General features: G+C 41.8%; 1 protein-coding gene across 9 annotated transcripts in view; it reads right to left on the bottom strand.

Moving 5' to 3' along the window:
* Nucleotides 1-16,145, bottom strand: part of DAB1 (DAB adaptor protein 1) — an 833,814-nt gene that overhangs the window by 13,505 nt on the left and 804,164 nt on the right. For 7 of the 9 annotated variants that reach the window (XM_048498960.1, XM_048498957.1, XM_048498955.1 and 4 more), the window contains 3 exons: nucleotides 9,989-10,042; nucleotides 4,604-4,666; nucleotides 4,068-4,176 (listed from right to left, as the gene is read on the bottom strand). In XM_048498960.1, the coding sequence (XP_048354917.1) occupies nucleotides 4,068-4,176; nucleotides 4,604-4,666; nucleotides 9,989-10,042 (226 nt within the window). The remainder of the gene's footprint in view (nucleotides 1-4,067; nucleotides 4,177-4,603; nucleotides 4,667-9,988; nucleotides 10,043-16,145) is intronic. The other 2 variants (XM_048498959.1, XM_048498962.1) reach the window with 1 other exon arrangement.

Raw genomic sequence — 16,145 nt, 5'->3', positions numbered from 1 at the left:
ACATTGATCTTAATAGAGATGTATTCTTCATAATATAATGGCAAAAAAGTTTCTAAAGATGCTATCTGCTTCTCTCCTTTTGATCGCTATCCATTTGTTTCAGAGTATGTAGAATGCTTTTGTACTCACCCACACAGACCAGGGCTTACTTGTACTTTGCTGAGGAAAGCTCAGGAGCTTCTTGTTGCATTCTTGTGTTTTCATCAGTTTTATTAAAAAGGATCAATATCTGTTTAATTCACCATATCTAAAAATCTCTTCTTCCCATGATGTTCTCAAGCCATTCCTTAATTAAAAGCTTAACAAGCGAAGAATTTGAAGCTTTGGCAGGCCATGGGGTAGTTCTGTCACTCAAAGTGCCATCTGTGCAGACATCTGCAGGTCCTTTCTCATTTGTATCAGATGAAAATTTTCTACCCTTTGATTTCAGCAGCCCCAGTGATCACACCCCAAGAAAGGAAAGTTCTTTAATAGAATTCAACCATAAATACAAGGTTTTCAGGGCCAAACAACACTTTATATGGGTGAGCCATGACTGAATCTCCCAATTCTGTTTTAAAAACTAAAAGAAGCCACATAGGGGTGGAGGGAGAGCAATGGTTTTTTGCTACGTTGTTTTCCTGATAGACATACCCTGTTCTCAATCTGCTGTTATTTTTACTAGGGGGAAAAGGCAGACAGATTTCAGATGTCCATCTATTTTTCTTCAGAGGAAATAATATAAGTTTGGACAGGTACATTTCTATGAGCAAAATAGCCAAAGGAAAGGATTAAATGCTATTCTATACTATTCTGAAAGTGATACTATAGTTTCTCTTCAAAAAGGTTTGCAAGCATTGAGATTAGAGATTGTTTCATAAGAGATTATAGTGGGACAAGAAAAACAGATAAATGTGTGCTATCCGCAGAATGAGGGCTCTATTATACAATGAAATCAAACTGTTCTGTTTCTAAACTTAGGGAAACGTCCAATTGTAACTGGCAATGTTAATCTTAACAGCAAACAGCAGCCATGTGTGCTTAGTCTTCAGCTGAAGTCTCACATTTGGTGAAGATGATAAAAGATCTGGATGGTTATGGTGAAAATTACATTCCAAAGGTATTGTCTCTTTTCCTTCAAAGGGTTTTTTCCTTCAAATATAGCCAAAAGGTGGCATTTGCTTGCAAAAACATTTTGTATGAAGCCCATGTATGAATATTTCAATGACCCCAGTTTTAATCTTCCATTCTTTAGGCTAAGCCTTCTTTCTGTTTACCAAGATGTTAACGTCCCTTCATCTTCATGTATGGCAGATTTTTTTTCCTGCCATCCAAACCAAGTTGTCTAACGATGCCATCCCAAGCACAATTACACACTTTTATGTCCACTGAATTCAGTACTTTCTAAGTACACTAAAGTAGGAATAATGTTTTGATTTCCGCCCCTTTCCTTTTCAGTGTAATTTATATCTGTCTAAATTTTGACCTTTTCTGATATACAAGGATTAAGTAAGTGTAATAAGTAGTGAAGCATTTAAACTACAATGGTGTTAGTAATTTCACATTGTAGAAACATTTTTTATGTTATAGAATTTTTTTTTACCTTTTCTGAACTAGTTTTTAATACTCCTATAGATTTGCATAGCTAAAGTGATGAAAATAAATTCAAAATAAAATCAAATTCAAATGAATTCAGAATTCTGGTCTTATAGAGTCCCAGAATTTCAACAAAGTTTATTTACTAGGTAGTTCTAGGTAGAACAAAATTTTTATAACAATTATGAATAAAACAATTTTTTAAAAATTCCACAAGGATGCAGCTAAGAACAGCATACAAAGGGAAAATATGATTCTATTAATATATCAGATTGACCTGCTAGTGTGAGAAAAGGGTTGGTTCTATTCTGTCAGTAAATTCAGACTGGGGAAGAATAGAAAACATTTCTAGCCATTATATTCTTGTGTAGATAAACTTGCAAATACGTAGGTAACAAAAATATAAAAAATAATCTATATATTATAGATGATAATCTTGTCCCGAAACAGATTACTGGTAAATTTGGACTCTAGTTTTCCCATAAATAAGATGGCAATTGAAGGAGCTATTCCACAGCCCACACAGATCCCTTTTATTTTGAAAAGAACATCTTGACTGAATCTAAAGTAACTTTTATCTGGGGCTGCACAAAGTAATTGTCATGAGCCAGCCCCTGGGTACTTACCAGGACTCAGAGGACTCTGAGGCAGAACCTGAGGACACAGTGCAGCCAGAGTTGGCTGCTCCTGAGGAAGACCAGGCAGCAGAGCCAGCGCCCAGCCCTTCCCTGCCTGACGACAAACAGGCGGAGGAGCCTGCAGATCTTCCTAGGGAACCCAGTGATGAGCCAGTTGTGCATAGGAGGCAGAAGCAGAGGCTGCTACTGAAGAAGCAAAGAGGGAACACTCATTTGGCAGCAAGATATGAGAGATTAGAAGTCTCTGCATCTGATAAGGATTAACTCCTTGCAGAATTCCAGCCCCTTGAACAAGGCTCTCTATATAAGCCTTGCTGTGAGCTTTCTTCTGCCTGGGTGCAACAAATGTGTTACCTGTCACTACTGTGTGCCTGGTTCTTCATTGATTCCCAGTCAGCTTCTCGGTTCTCCCATACCTTACACAATTAGCAGGCATAATTATCGACAAGAGTTACTTTAGATTTAATAAGGATTTCTTTTGTCAAATAAAAGGGGTCAGTATGGGCTGTGGAATAGCTCCTTCAATTGCCAATTTATTTATAGGATAACTAGTCCAAATTTATCTGTAATATGTAGGTAGTGCCTACCAAAATTTCAGAAGTCAAGATACAGTTGTGGGACTTCTGAAGTCAAAGGATGCAGTACATGCACCTATAAGCATATTTTCATTCTTTGGACAATTTATTTAGTTTATCTGGAAGCAGTATTTGGAAATTTGGTGTGCATCACAGCACATTTAGCTAACATACGGTTAACATTATAGTGGAATTTTTTAAAACAGACCTTTCTTATGCTATTTCTTCAGTACAGAAAATCATACCAAGGGGGAAGGAATTCATGCAACAAAACCTAACTCCTGAACAATTTAAAAGAATTAGTAGAGAACAAACATATCATTTCTGAAATACCCTGAACTTCCAACTCAGGTAAAGTGTTAAAATGGTATCATGAGTCTTGGTAAGAAAGGTAGACTATAAATGAAGGAAACAAATCATCAGCATTTGTAAATTAAGAACAGTAAAAAAACTGTGCTCTCAACATCTGAATTTCATACAGTATTGTTACAAAAGTTGCAGAGGAAATCACCTCTCCACACACAAAGGTAACACTAGACGGGTGCCCCACCAAATTCAGAATGAGATTGGGTTGGATCCTACCATTTTATTCCACTGAAGAGTGAGTGCATGTTCCCCAGGGGAGGGCCCTTTCAGTAACACAAGATACTCCCGTGGAACAGCATGCTGCATCAACAGAAGAATCCTTGTTTCAGAGGAACATGAAAGTGCCAATGGAATGAAATGGCATGATCTAATTCCAAGAAATCCTGTCTGCTCTGCAAAATGTAGCAGGATTTGAGTAATTTTATTGAATTTTTTTAAAAATGAAAAATAAAACACTCTACAAGGAAGGCTCTGTAATTTTTATCTTACATATAGGTAAATGTATACCAAACCAAGTTGGTTTTCACACATATACCTACCAAAGCCATGAACAGGCAAGGGTTCGGAAGAGTCATTTCTCAGGAGAGGGACAATCATCCATGTGACATTACTCGATGACTGGTGACTGAAAGTATAAACTGATTTTCCTGACATTGTGTTTGAAAAATGAATCTCCTTGTGATCAGGGACAGCTCCTTCACACATGCAACTCATCGCCAGTTGTTTCAATAATGTCATCATCAAGTAATGAGCACACATGTATGATAATCTAGTTTCTAGCTGCTACTCCATCATTGCCTGTTTTTTATATTTCTGGATGCTCAGTAAAGCTCACATACATTCAAGTGAAAGCCACACATCTTCAGATTGATTAAACAGTTTGATTTTTAATAGCTTGATATAAATAACTAACCTGAGGGTACGGCAGCAGTGCTGTAAGGTACAGAACTAAACATGTCTGCACCTGAAGGAAGTGACTGGGATGAAGATGGGATAAAGGCATCTCCTGGAGTTGCAGGAGTCTGCAAAATAAAAGACAGTTAGAATGGATCTCAGATGCTGCTTCTGCTGCCAAGGAGACCTTTCTTGTCTGAAGGGGTGAATGAATGAGTATGAATAAAGTGAAAGCATTCTTTCCAACTCCTAAGACATATATCTATTTCCACAGCACCTGTTTCTTTATACTAACAAAGGTCTGGGCCTGTGAGATTTTAATAACTTTAAAGTGGATTGGTGTAAGGAATTTTTGCTAGAAAAGTAGTGAAGTAACGAGTATTTTTACCGAGGAAAAATTTAAAACTGGGCAAAATGACTGCAATCTTTTCTGTGAAATCCTTTCCAGTTTAGTAGAAGGCATCATTTCTCATGTGTATCTTAATTGCTGTGCTACTATAATAAGCTCCTGACAATGGCAAATGAGAAGAAGACAGGACATTTCTCCATACTTACAGGGGGAGAGGTTACATCAGGAGGAGTGGACATGTCACCAAACAGCTCTAGTTGGGTAACAGCCTGTAAAAAAATTCAAAGGTATCAGACCATCTTCCTTTCCTTATCATTTGAGAAACACAGAGGATGGTCTTGTAGTAATTAGCAAAATAATCTGTCAGAATAATTAATTCAGTAGTAAATTATTTGGGCATTTGCTGCATTCAGACTGATAATCCATGAGAAAAGCCATCATGAAAATCTTACTATTTCCTTAGGTTCAAGATGCCAGTTTAATAGCTGGCAATACCACTGAAAGGAAAAGAAAATTTGAATTTATCATAAATTCCTATTCTTCTAAGTGTCCTCAGGGCAGTTTTATATCTAGATCAGTGCTGACACTTGGTCAGAAAAAAATGTCAATCTTCTGACATTAGCAGCAGGAGGAGCTCCTTACTCAAACTGAAACTAGAACATCAAGGGAAAAAATTAATCCAGCTTCCTTCAGTCACCAGCACGGATATATTATTGAAAATCAAAGTGATTGCTTAAAGAAAAAAGTTACCTGTGGTAACAAATGAAGAAAGGGCCTGTAAGGCCCTTCCTACCTCTCCAACATATATTTGTGAGTGAAGGCCAAACAAAACATTCACTACAAGGTGCATAGTCTGCCATCTGGACAGAATATTTATAGTAGATTAGCCTTCGGATTGACTTCAGAGTAAAACATTTGTGGCATCAGGAAACCAGGATTCTCTACTTTTGCCCTTAGCAAGTGAAATGTAATCCCATTAAATGGGATTCCCAATTGTGCTGTAGAAAATCCCCCATGTCTTCTACAGCTTTTACCAGTCACCTAGATGGAGATTCTCTACACAGTTTTTTCCCCTCAAGGAAGATGGTTTAAAAGATAATATCAACAGCTCTTGCCATAGCCTCTGGGCTGCTAGTTGCCACAGAGCCAGCTGTGGATGCAATATGGTAGTAATCTATAAATCATGGTTCAAACCTTCAGATGGATCAACTCTATCTGCTGGACTGTGGTTGACTTCACACAGGGAAATACAATAGGTACAGAGAGCAATACAAACAGTTTGGGGGGCCGGGGAAGGCTTTGCACAGGTCCCGTCCCCAAAACGAGTTTGCCCTGTTTTATTTCCATCAGCCAGAGATTTTTAAAAATCGCTAAACAAGCGATTCTTTTGCAAAATCCCAAATTGGATCTGCTTCTGTGCAAACAACCAGGCAGGAGGTACTTTATTTCCCTCCCTTCCACTGTTCGGCTTACAGTCAGGGATAATCTGCCTGACACAGCAATATGTTCATTATTGTCCAGCCATTGCAGATTTTTTTTAAAAAAAAGCATGTTACACATGCACAGCTACACAGGTGCTGCCGACTGTATTGTGAGATGATTGCCATGGTTGTGGGGATTCATTTCTCTATGCCTGCGCAGCTACGCATGTGTTGCAAGAAATGTTTTTTAAAAGAGAAGCGTCTCCATGCGAAGGCGTGAAAGTGACCCAAATTGTTTCAATGGGCTCCAAATGCTGCCTGTATGGCACACATGTGAAAGGAAAGAAGGAAAATGGGTTCCTTTATTAACTGCAACCTGTTATTCATTTGCTGTGCAGAATCCCCCTGTAAGCCTCTATATAGTTGCAACTGTGATCCTCTTTGTGAAACAGCCTGCTGCTTGTGTGCAAGGGCTCCATGACTCACACTCCTCTTTGGGTGCACACTGAGAAAAGCAGCAGTATGGGGAAGTGAGGTCACTTGGCAAGAGATGCCTTCTTTAGTACAGGTATGTTCTAAGACTGGGTTCTTCTCACTTCCTGATAGTGATTGCTGCTCAGTGGGTACAGGTTAAAAGTTGACCGTAGGTCTGAAAAAGTTGAAAACTGCAGCACCTTAAGACCACGGTCACCAGCAACAGGCTGAACGCGCATATTATTTGTGTATGAGATGACACTGATAGCAACAGAAGAATAATTTCACTTGCAAAGATATTTAGCACTGAACTTTCAAACTTTTTAAAAGGCATAACATTTAATCAGCTGAGCCTTGATCTAAATTTATTTATGAAAACATTTGTACCCTATCTTCCCCAATGACTCAAGGAAGTTTACAAACTCAAATTTAAAATATACAATAGTTCCTCTCACCAAACAATCCCCATCCCCTCAAAAAAATGCCAGCAGCCTGCTCCCAATTAAAAGCCCTGACAAGTGCAATAGCCTTGCAGCACACCTCCAAAGAAGGCACATTTCAGCTCTTCAGGAAGCCCATTGTTCAAGGTGGTTGATATGATGAAAAAAATGAGCTTTACCTGTTGCCAAGTTGGCCACCCTAAATAAGAGGATGCCTAGAAGGTGGCAGCTTGAAGACTACAGCAGATATACTGTCATAATATAGCAGATAAAGCAGATGTACCATGAAGTCAGAAATAAGCTGACAGTCAATGTAGCTGTTTTAAAATAGGCAAGATATATTCTTGTCAGCTAGCTGCATTCTGCACCAGTTATAGGTTCTAAGCTATTGTCAAGGGGAACCCAGTGTCAAGCACACTGTAACTGTGAGGTTACAAAAGGTACATTAATGTGGCCGGATTGCCTACACTTAGAAAGGGAATGCATTGGTGAACCAGATATAGTGGACAGCAGGAACTCTTGGCCATGGCACCCTGCTTTTCAAAAAGCAAGGATGAGCCCAAGTGATTAACCTGTTCTGCAAAAGCCAACTTCATTCCATCTACTATAAGTTGATCCAGCCTCTCCAAAGTATACATCTTCCTGACCAGCATTACTTCCATCTAACCTATGTGTGGTCTTCCAGAAAGAGGGCAGGATTTCCAATCAGTAGGCATTTGAGTTATTTAGAACTGGCCAGTCTAGTGAAACTTAGCTTTAAACGTGTGTACGATATGTTAACATGCAAGGACTACTAATTCTAGCATTGTAAGGAGACAGAACTGCTAATTCTACTTAAAATATTGAATAAGGAAAAGAAGGTTTTCTAATGTTTGCTGTGAAAGAATATACCAGGGATGACTGAGTTGCTCATGAAATCTGTTGCGCACTTTAAATGCTATATCCTCATGTGGCAAAGAACACAGCAAATTAATGTTTAACAAAGGGCAGGCCTACCTATGGGAAATTTCCCTAATGATGGGATTAGTGTTTCTTTTGGCCTCTAGAAACCAAGGACATAGTGATGAGGCTTTAAACCTTCTGTTCTTAAAAGATTCAGTTGATAAATAATGATTGAGGAAAACACAGAAAGACATCGACATTTAAAAAAAATAACAATACCAGCAGCTTAAAGATCGAGATACAATTTCAGAGAATATGTCTGACATGTACATAGACATATATGCAGAATTCAGTTGAAATTCAGTTATTCCTGCCATTACAAGAACACCCTCAATAATTCAGAAAACCAAGAAAATTTAGGGAAGTGAAATCTGATATATGTTTTTTCCTGGTTCTTGATAGTTATACCACCAAATATTCTTGCATATTTGCATTCAGCTTGACTTGCAAATGTGACATGCTGTCATTGTAATGGCAGAGGGGGGGATGCTACAAAGCACCAATGCAGTTCTTCCCCGTCTTCATCCCACACTAGCACCTTCTGTTGTCCACTTGGACAAAATTTCATGTAATGCAGTGACTGCGGCTCCATGTAGCCTGGAGGTTGGAGGGTAGCATGGGCGTGTCCCTCCAGCCCTCCAGAGCAGCACTGGAAGGAAAGGTGAGTGGAGGGACCGAACCGGAGGTGGCTCCATGTGGAGCCGCCTCTCCGGCTCGGTAGATCATTGGGGCCGTGGAAAATGGGTTGCCGACCTCTGAATTAGGAGAATATATGAGTGAAATAGCTCCTCCCCTTTCCCCTACATCCTCTAATGCCAACAGAGATTTTTAGATCAGTGGAAACAATATTGAAGGAAGAGCAAGGGATGATTTTTTTTCATCTTCCCCCACATTCACTGCTACCAGGGTTGTATGGGTTTTTGTTCACTTAAATCCTGAGCCCTGGCACCAGCTCTTTCTGAACCATAACAGGCTGCTGGGGCAGAGTGAATATGGAGAAAGATCTAATTCTTTAAAACTTCCTCTAAAAAATTTGTAGGATCCAACCCATAGTGAATTAATGAATGTTTATGAAATGATGGTGAGAAAACGTAATATGATGAACTGAGGAACGATGAGGAAAGTTGCATTAGCATGAAACAACAAAGCTGATCAAAATTAATTTGGCTAATATAAACAGCCTTTTAAAAAGCTTTTGAAGAAAAATGTCCATTAAAAGATTTTGCTTCTGTCTCAACTTGTTTTAATGGAAACTCATAACTAATGAGAATACAAGATAAAATCACTTCGACATTTTGTTAGCAAGAAAAGGACACACTGGAAAACAGGCACTGTTTGTTAGAATGGGGTAGGCAAACCCCAGGACATGTGCTCAACACAGTGGCATGGCAAAACTGTGGTTGGTTGTCATGCTAGGCTTGGTTTCTGCCTAACCAATTTAAGACTACTGGCATTATTGCTGGGACTGCTGGTATGTAAGATGACAAAGGTTTTTTTTTTTTTACCAGTCATCACCTCCTATACCCACATAACAATTAGTTGGGTCTGAGGTCAGCCTTGAGGTATTGGGCACAACAACTCAGCTTGGTCTCAGTGTACTTGACTCCTCTTTTGCTTATGGGCACAGCAACAATGTTAACAAAAAACATGGCACGGGCAGAGGGGAGGCACAAGGGAACAAGAAGGCTGCCTATTCCCGGGCTAGAAGTTGCTTCAATCAACCGCTTCATCTTACCCTTTGATATCTTTCTATCATGCCTTTGCCTTTTGTTACTTCTCCTTTAACCACATTGAGACCTTGCCTCTGTCTATTGTAAATATAACAGGTGAAGTGTGACCAGTTTCAATCAATGATGCACTTGGAACTAAAAGTAAAAAAACACCAGTTTCTGCAAAGGAACTAGGATCCACCACAGCATTTTCACCAGTTGAAAGAATTGGTGGTGAAGCCTCAAATAAGTTTACAGTAGCATCTTGGGAGGAATTTTGGAGACAGCAGGGGAGAGTTATATTTCATGGGTAGAATCATTCAACCCCTGGATACCCTTGTACATCCAAGTCAAGATGTATGCATACTTCAGCGCAAACCTATGTGGAGTTACTTTAGCTCTTCATCGGATCACCCCGTTAGACACTGCATTCCATGAAAAGCTAGCTTGTGTGATGAACATTTTGACATTATGAAGTTGGACTGTGACCAGAATTTCTACCAATAATTCCTGGTTTAGGACTTGCAGTAACTGGAGTTAATTTCAAATTAACTAGTGAGACTGTGGTAGTGAGTTTATCTACTTCTACAAAAGGATCAGCTTACCTGAGTGACTCTACCAAGATTTTCATCTATGTCCAACAGGTTTCCATTCTCCAGCTGTAATGCATGATTGATGAAAATGAAAGTGAATGATTTATGAAAATGGCATGTTTTGCTGAGCACAATTACTACGTCTTGAACAATTATTGATTTTATTTCTAAAACAAGAGCTATTCTATAGTTTCTAAGTGAGGTGATTTGCTCACCTCAATGATAATTTATCGGGTTTGCTCACCTCAATGATAATTTATCAGGTTCTGATAATTTATCAGATAATTTATCAATGATAATTTATCTGGAACTTGCTATGCAAAGGTGTGGTTGAGTATGCAAGTTCCACCCAAACACTTCACGATTGGTTCCCCATCCTGGGACATGGACAATATACCACACTAAACTTTCCCTTCTCACTCAGACAGACTTTTCTCTGTGATACACCTCTGAAGATGCCAGCCACAGATGCAGGCGAAACGTTAGTGTCCGGGAGCGGGGGTAGCCCCCACCCCCTCCCCGGACTTGCGGCCCCGCCCGCAGCGACCGGACGCCCGCTCGCCAGCGCAAGGCGCCGCCGCAAGGGAGGGGGAGCCTCGTCGCCGCGCAAGCGCGGCTCGGAAGGGCGCCGAGCCCGATTGCCGGCGCGCCGACGGGGTGGAGCCGCTCCCGGCCGCCTCACCTGTTGCCTGGCCAGCCGGGACGTCAGGCGAAGATCTCGGAGGCAGGAGGCAGCGCGACGGGAAGACCGGGCCTGACGAACCCGGCCAGCTGGCTCCTGTCCAGCTGATGACGGGGGCGGGGTTTTCAGGCCGGAGGCTGGCTGCAGAGGGGATAAAAAGGCGCAGCCTCGACACGGAGGGAGGGAGTGCAGGCGAGGAGGAGGGAAGGAGGGTGTGTGCGCGCGTGGAGGGTGGTGAGAGAGAAAACAGAGAGAGGCAACAAAGAGGACAGAGAGGAAGCCAGAGAGGGAGGGAGACAGCTTCAGGGAGGAACGTCCTGGAGAGAAGGAGGGGTAGCAGACCGACGGAGGGGCCAGAGGAGGGGGAGGCGGCGGAGGCCAGCAGCCCTCGGGCCGGCAGGGAGGCTAGTGTACTCTCCCTGCCTGGTTTCTTGTGGTCCCTGGGTCAACTGTGGGCAGCCCGCGCAAACCGTGGGTAAAGCGGCTGCCCCGCATAGTCCACTCCCCGGACAACGGGAGTGAGGCCGGTAGTCCCAGCAGCCGGGAAAGGGAGGTGGGTTGGCAACAGGGGTCCTGGCAGGACCCCCACCCCGGGCGCAGGACAGTTAGGAACAAAATCCACCAGACCATGACCACACAGCCTGGAAAACCCACCAGAACCAGTTGAATCCGGCCATGAAAGCCTTTGACAATAATTTATCACATTGAATATGTAGATTTGTGTCAGTGCCAAGATAGAATGAAAATGAATCTGTACAGTGGTTCACCAGTTTATATAGAATCCATATGCCAGGGTTCTCATAATAAGGAACAGAACCCAGGATAAGAAAACAGAAATAAGGGTTTGGGATATGCAGTTGGGAACTGGCATCTTCCACAGAGCATGTTGCACAGCAACTGGACTGCAATTTGAAATACATTTAAGCAAAAAAAGGAGAAACCTGACTTTCCGCCCAAGCACTAGGGACACTATGATCAGGTATAGTCACCTTATTAATAATGACCCTAACAGTGTGCCTCAGTTATATGCTGACATAAAGAATTGAACCACATCCACCTCTCTGCAGTGGATAATAGGTTTCTAGTCACAATAGGGGTGCATGGAATATTTCAGCAGAATTCAAAAAAATATATTGCCCTCCCCAAGTGCCTCTAATATATAGAAGGCTTCCCTTCAAACAAATACTAACTATTATGATGATAGGCATTTCACTATCATATAATGGTGCATGTGTCCTGAGCAGCCATAGTTTCAGCAGTCATAAAAGTTTACTATATAGTTCAACATGCAAGAGGAGGGAATTGATGTTAACATTTATCACCTGTCACTGGGTTTGCAATAAGCATGGATGGATTAAATGACTGGGATTATGTAGGAGTAGGCATTCTTTTCGTTTACATCCCCCCCCCCCCATAAAAAATATAACACCTACTTGTGAATGCTGGTGTATTGGGATGTTGGTGTGGTATGAAAAAATGGGGAAGAGATTAGGGTTATGTTTAGCCGGGAACACTGGAAGCAAGCTACCATCACCTAGGTGCTGACCTTGGTGGAATCATCTGGTAGTTACATGGGTGTGGGAAAAAATGATAGGCATCAGCTATGTGTGTTGCCTTTTCTCCTACAATCAGCTCTACTCAGTAGCATGCCTCAGTTACTTGAGTGGAGAAATCACCCTACAGATTGAGTAAAATGGTCTGTTGTATCACTGTTTGGCACACATGCAAAATATCACCTTTAAAATCAGATGTATGAATTTAATTCCTCATTTGAATCAAATGAACAAATCATAGCTTTCATTTATATTTGTCCATTTGACCTATGTTTCCTGCAGAACATCTTTCACATATATCACAAACTGGACCACTTTATTCTCCACAAAAACTAGGTAGTATATTTTCTTGACTAAGCAAAATGACACAAAATGGTATTTTTCAGAGGGTAGCTGTATTGGTCTGCAGCAAAATAGGCAGATTTAAGTCTAGATGCCACTGTACAAATACATAACGGTAGCATTAAAAACCACCTTATACCAGACACCTACAGGTCGCTAAACATATCTACATACTTCCATCAACCATTATAAACACACCAAATGACCCATTGTCTACAGCCAAGCTCTTTGCTACAGCTACATCTGTTTGAATCCCTGACAGAGATTCTTGACTGCAGGATCTATAACATCTATTCTTGTAATTACCATGTCTTCCTGATGTAGTAAGAAAACAGATTAACAAAGCCAGATTAATACCAAGAAATAACCTGCTACAAGATAGGCCCAAATAAAACAATAGCAGAACACCATTAGTGGTAACTCAACTCAATGTATCATTAATGTCCTATAACCTATGCTGGACAATGATACTTCTCTCACTCAGACATTGGGAAGCAAATCTTTTCCTGCTCACAGACAGTCTCTTAAGCTAAAATAACTCCTCACCCACAACAATGCCATTCCTAATATGGACACAGACTCTGTGACCAGTACCTTCAACAAACCTATCTTTGTCCCAGTTTTTACTCTGTCAACACATTCATTGAACCTTACAACACCAGCAATACCATTTCAGCTTCATTCACTTGTTCATCTTCTAAGGTTATATATGCCAACAAATGTCAGCAAATGTTGCTCCCTAAATGGGAAAACCCTTCTGGTCTTTGACCGTAATAAAAATATTGATTGATTGAAATGGGAAAACAGGCCAGTCCAGTGGACATAATAAATAAATGGACAATAATAAATGGACATTAATCTGACATTCAAAAACCAGTGAAAGAACATTTCAGTCTTCCATGTCATTCCACTGCTGGCCTAAAAGTGGAAGTCCTCAAACAGGGAAGTTTTAAGGGGAGATTGTTATCTCACTAATCTTCTGTACCCCAGCATTTCCCCTTTGCTCTAATCAACTTAATTTCAGTGAACATTGTACCTCTGTATTCTAAGGGCCTTCACTGAAGACACTTCTCACATTCTGACTGGGATATAAAGACTCAGAGATCTCAATTCCAATTTATCCAACAAGGGGAGCTTTGATTCTCGAAAGCTCTTACCCTGAAAATCTTGTTCGTCTCTAAGATCCTATTGGACTCGAATCTAACAATAGTGTGCAAGCTTTCAAGTTCTTAACTAATCTTCATCAGGATAGACATCTTTAAAAACAGGGAGATAAAAAGATGAAGCTGGAGCATGCCCGTTGTGTTGTGTGGGCATACAAGCAAGTGGGCGGGCAAGCAGGTGGGAAAGGGAGGAAGGGATTCCCTCCACTTCCTGTCCCTGCTGGACTCCTGACCAGTCTGCCCTGGCTGGCTCCTGCTGATGGGGGACATGTGAGCAGTGACAGCTGCAGAGCCTTCTTGCTCTCCTCCTAGTCTGCCCTGTCTAGCTCCTGATGGCGGTATGTGTGTGTGTGTGTGTGTGCGCATGCCTGGTAGTGACAACAGGAGGGCCTTCTTCCTCCTATCCCCATTGTGGGGGTACTGGTGGCAAGATTGAATCTTAGGAAGAAAAGTGAAAAAGAGATCTTGAGAGTGTCATGGTGGAAGGTCAATATGTGTATGGTGTTTCTGCATTGCAGTTTTATCTTTTGCACTTCAGACAGGGGCTTGACTACCACTGAGGATTTCCATGGACCAAAGGAATTTCTGTTTGTAGAGAATGACGTTTCTTGCTCCCCTCTTCCATTTCGGCCCAAATGACCTGAAAATGTTGCTCTTGGGACCTATTGAATGTGGTTTGGAGATTTTTTACCACCCACAGAAATTCTCCATTGGATATCAAACATCACTACATTACATACTGAACTTTATATCAAGTATAAAAACAAATACAGGAAGAAATGGGTGAATGAATGACTCCAATTGTTCTCTTAGTGATAAATATGATTTTCTGGATGACCAATGTTACAGGAGGAAACAAAGGGGGAGGATTACTCATTTAGTGTAATAAGGGGGACATTGAACTTGTCTTAGTCTGCTGATAGTTGTCTTGCTGGTGTATTACGGAAGGTTTACGAATAGTTATAGATAGTGAATAGTAGTGGATATAGTAAATAGGAATTTTTTGTAAATATTTGTGCAATTAATAACAATATGTAAAGTTTTAATATTATAATATAATAATCTATATAAGGATTGTTACATTGTCATATATTTATGTTGTGTAACAGCTTGATTATTGATGTATATGTCAGTGATCTTTGGTTGGAAATAAATGTATTTGGGAAAAAAAAAATTCTCCATTGGATCCAAGGTCTTGCTACTTAGTGTCCGGGAGCGGGGGTAGCCCCCACCTACTCCCCAGACTTATCCCCCACCCCCTTCCCGGACTTGCCAGCAAACGCCCCCTCCTCGGCCTGGGAGGAGTCCTGTGGCGGCAACGACGGGGGTCCGAAGGGGTTTCCCGCCCTCTCCCTGGCCTGGGGGGCAAACGGTGGCTCGGGCTACGGGAAAAGCCCCAGACGTCGCTTTGGCGACAAGATGGAGGAGTGAAACACGGAAGGACCCAGCCGACGCTTTGGCAACGAGGGGGAGAAGCATGATGAGTGAGCCCAGCGGGCCCCCGACGGGCTGAGAACAGAGGGCGGAAGCAAGTGTCGAGGCAAAGGGGCAGGGTTTTTAACCCCATGGAAGACCAGGAAGGGGATAAAAGGTGGGAGGGGTGTGAGGGCTGGGAACGGCATGGTGGAAGGGAGAAGAGGGAGCGTGTGGGAGGAAGGGGAAAGAGGGAGTGTGGAGAGGTGGAGAGGAGAACAAAGGAGTGGAAATCCAGAGAGAGGGAGGGAGTGTGCAGAGAGTGAGAAGGACCGTGAGAGGGGGGGAGAAGGAGGAAAGATAGAAGTGGCAGGAGTTGAGAGGGAGAGGGCATCAGAGCAGAGGCTGCCAGGGGGGCTTCCCTAGCCGTTCTCCCCAGCTACCTGCAGTCTCGTGGCAAGCTGTGGGCAGCCTAAGCAAGCTGTGGCTGAAAAGGCTTCCCACTTAGTCCACTCCCCAGAGAACGGGAGTGAGGCTGGAGGTTCCAGCACCCGGGCAGGGGAAGAAGGGTTGGCAACAGGGGCCCTGGCGGGGACCCCACCCAGGGCGCAGGACACTTAGCAAAACAACAAACAAAAATATTTACAGGTACTTTCAAGATTTTTTTATAGTATAAGTTTTTGTGGGACGGCAGCCCAGTTTTTGTTTAATTGAAAAGAGGGGATGAACTATTTCATGCTAGGGTATGAAAAAATGAACAGCGGAGTCGAGGACCTATAAAATGCCGAAAGTGCAGGACAAAATGCAACAGATATACATGGCTAGTCCCCTGGATTTATTCATACAGTTAGGTTTATTTAATTCACAGATCTTAGGTATATATTGATATTTGGTTTGATTCTATGCACCACTTTTTTAAGAGCACAGGAGAGAAATCTAGGATCTTAGATTTTATTCTTTGGGCAGTAGGAACAGGGTATAAAACCTCCCCTTTTTCCTTTTAGTTCTGAATGATG

Source organism: Sphaerodactylus townsendi, linkage group LG05, assembly GCF_021028975.2.
Source record: "Sphaerodactylus townsendi isolate TG3544 linkage group LG05, MPM_Stown_v2.3, whole genome shotgun sequence".
Taxonomy (NCBI): domain Eukaryota; kingdom Metazoa; phylum Chordata; class Lepidosauria; order Squamata; family Sphaerodactylidae; genus Sphaerodactylus; species Sphaerodactylus townsendi.
The sequence above is the reverse complement of the archived record's forward strand: the minus strand, read 5'-3'. Positions and strand labels throughout refer to the sequence as shown.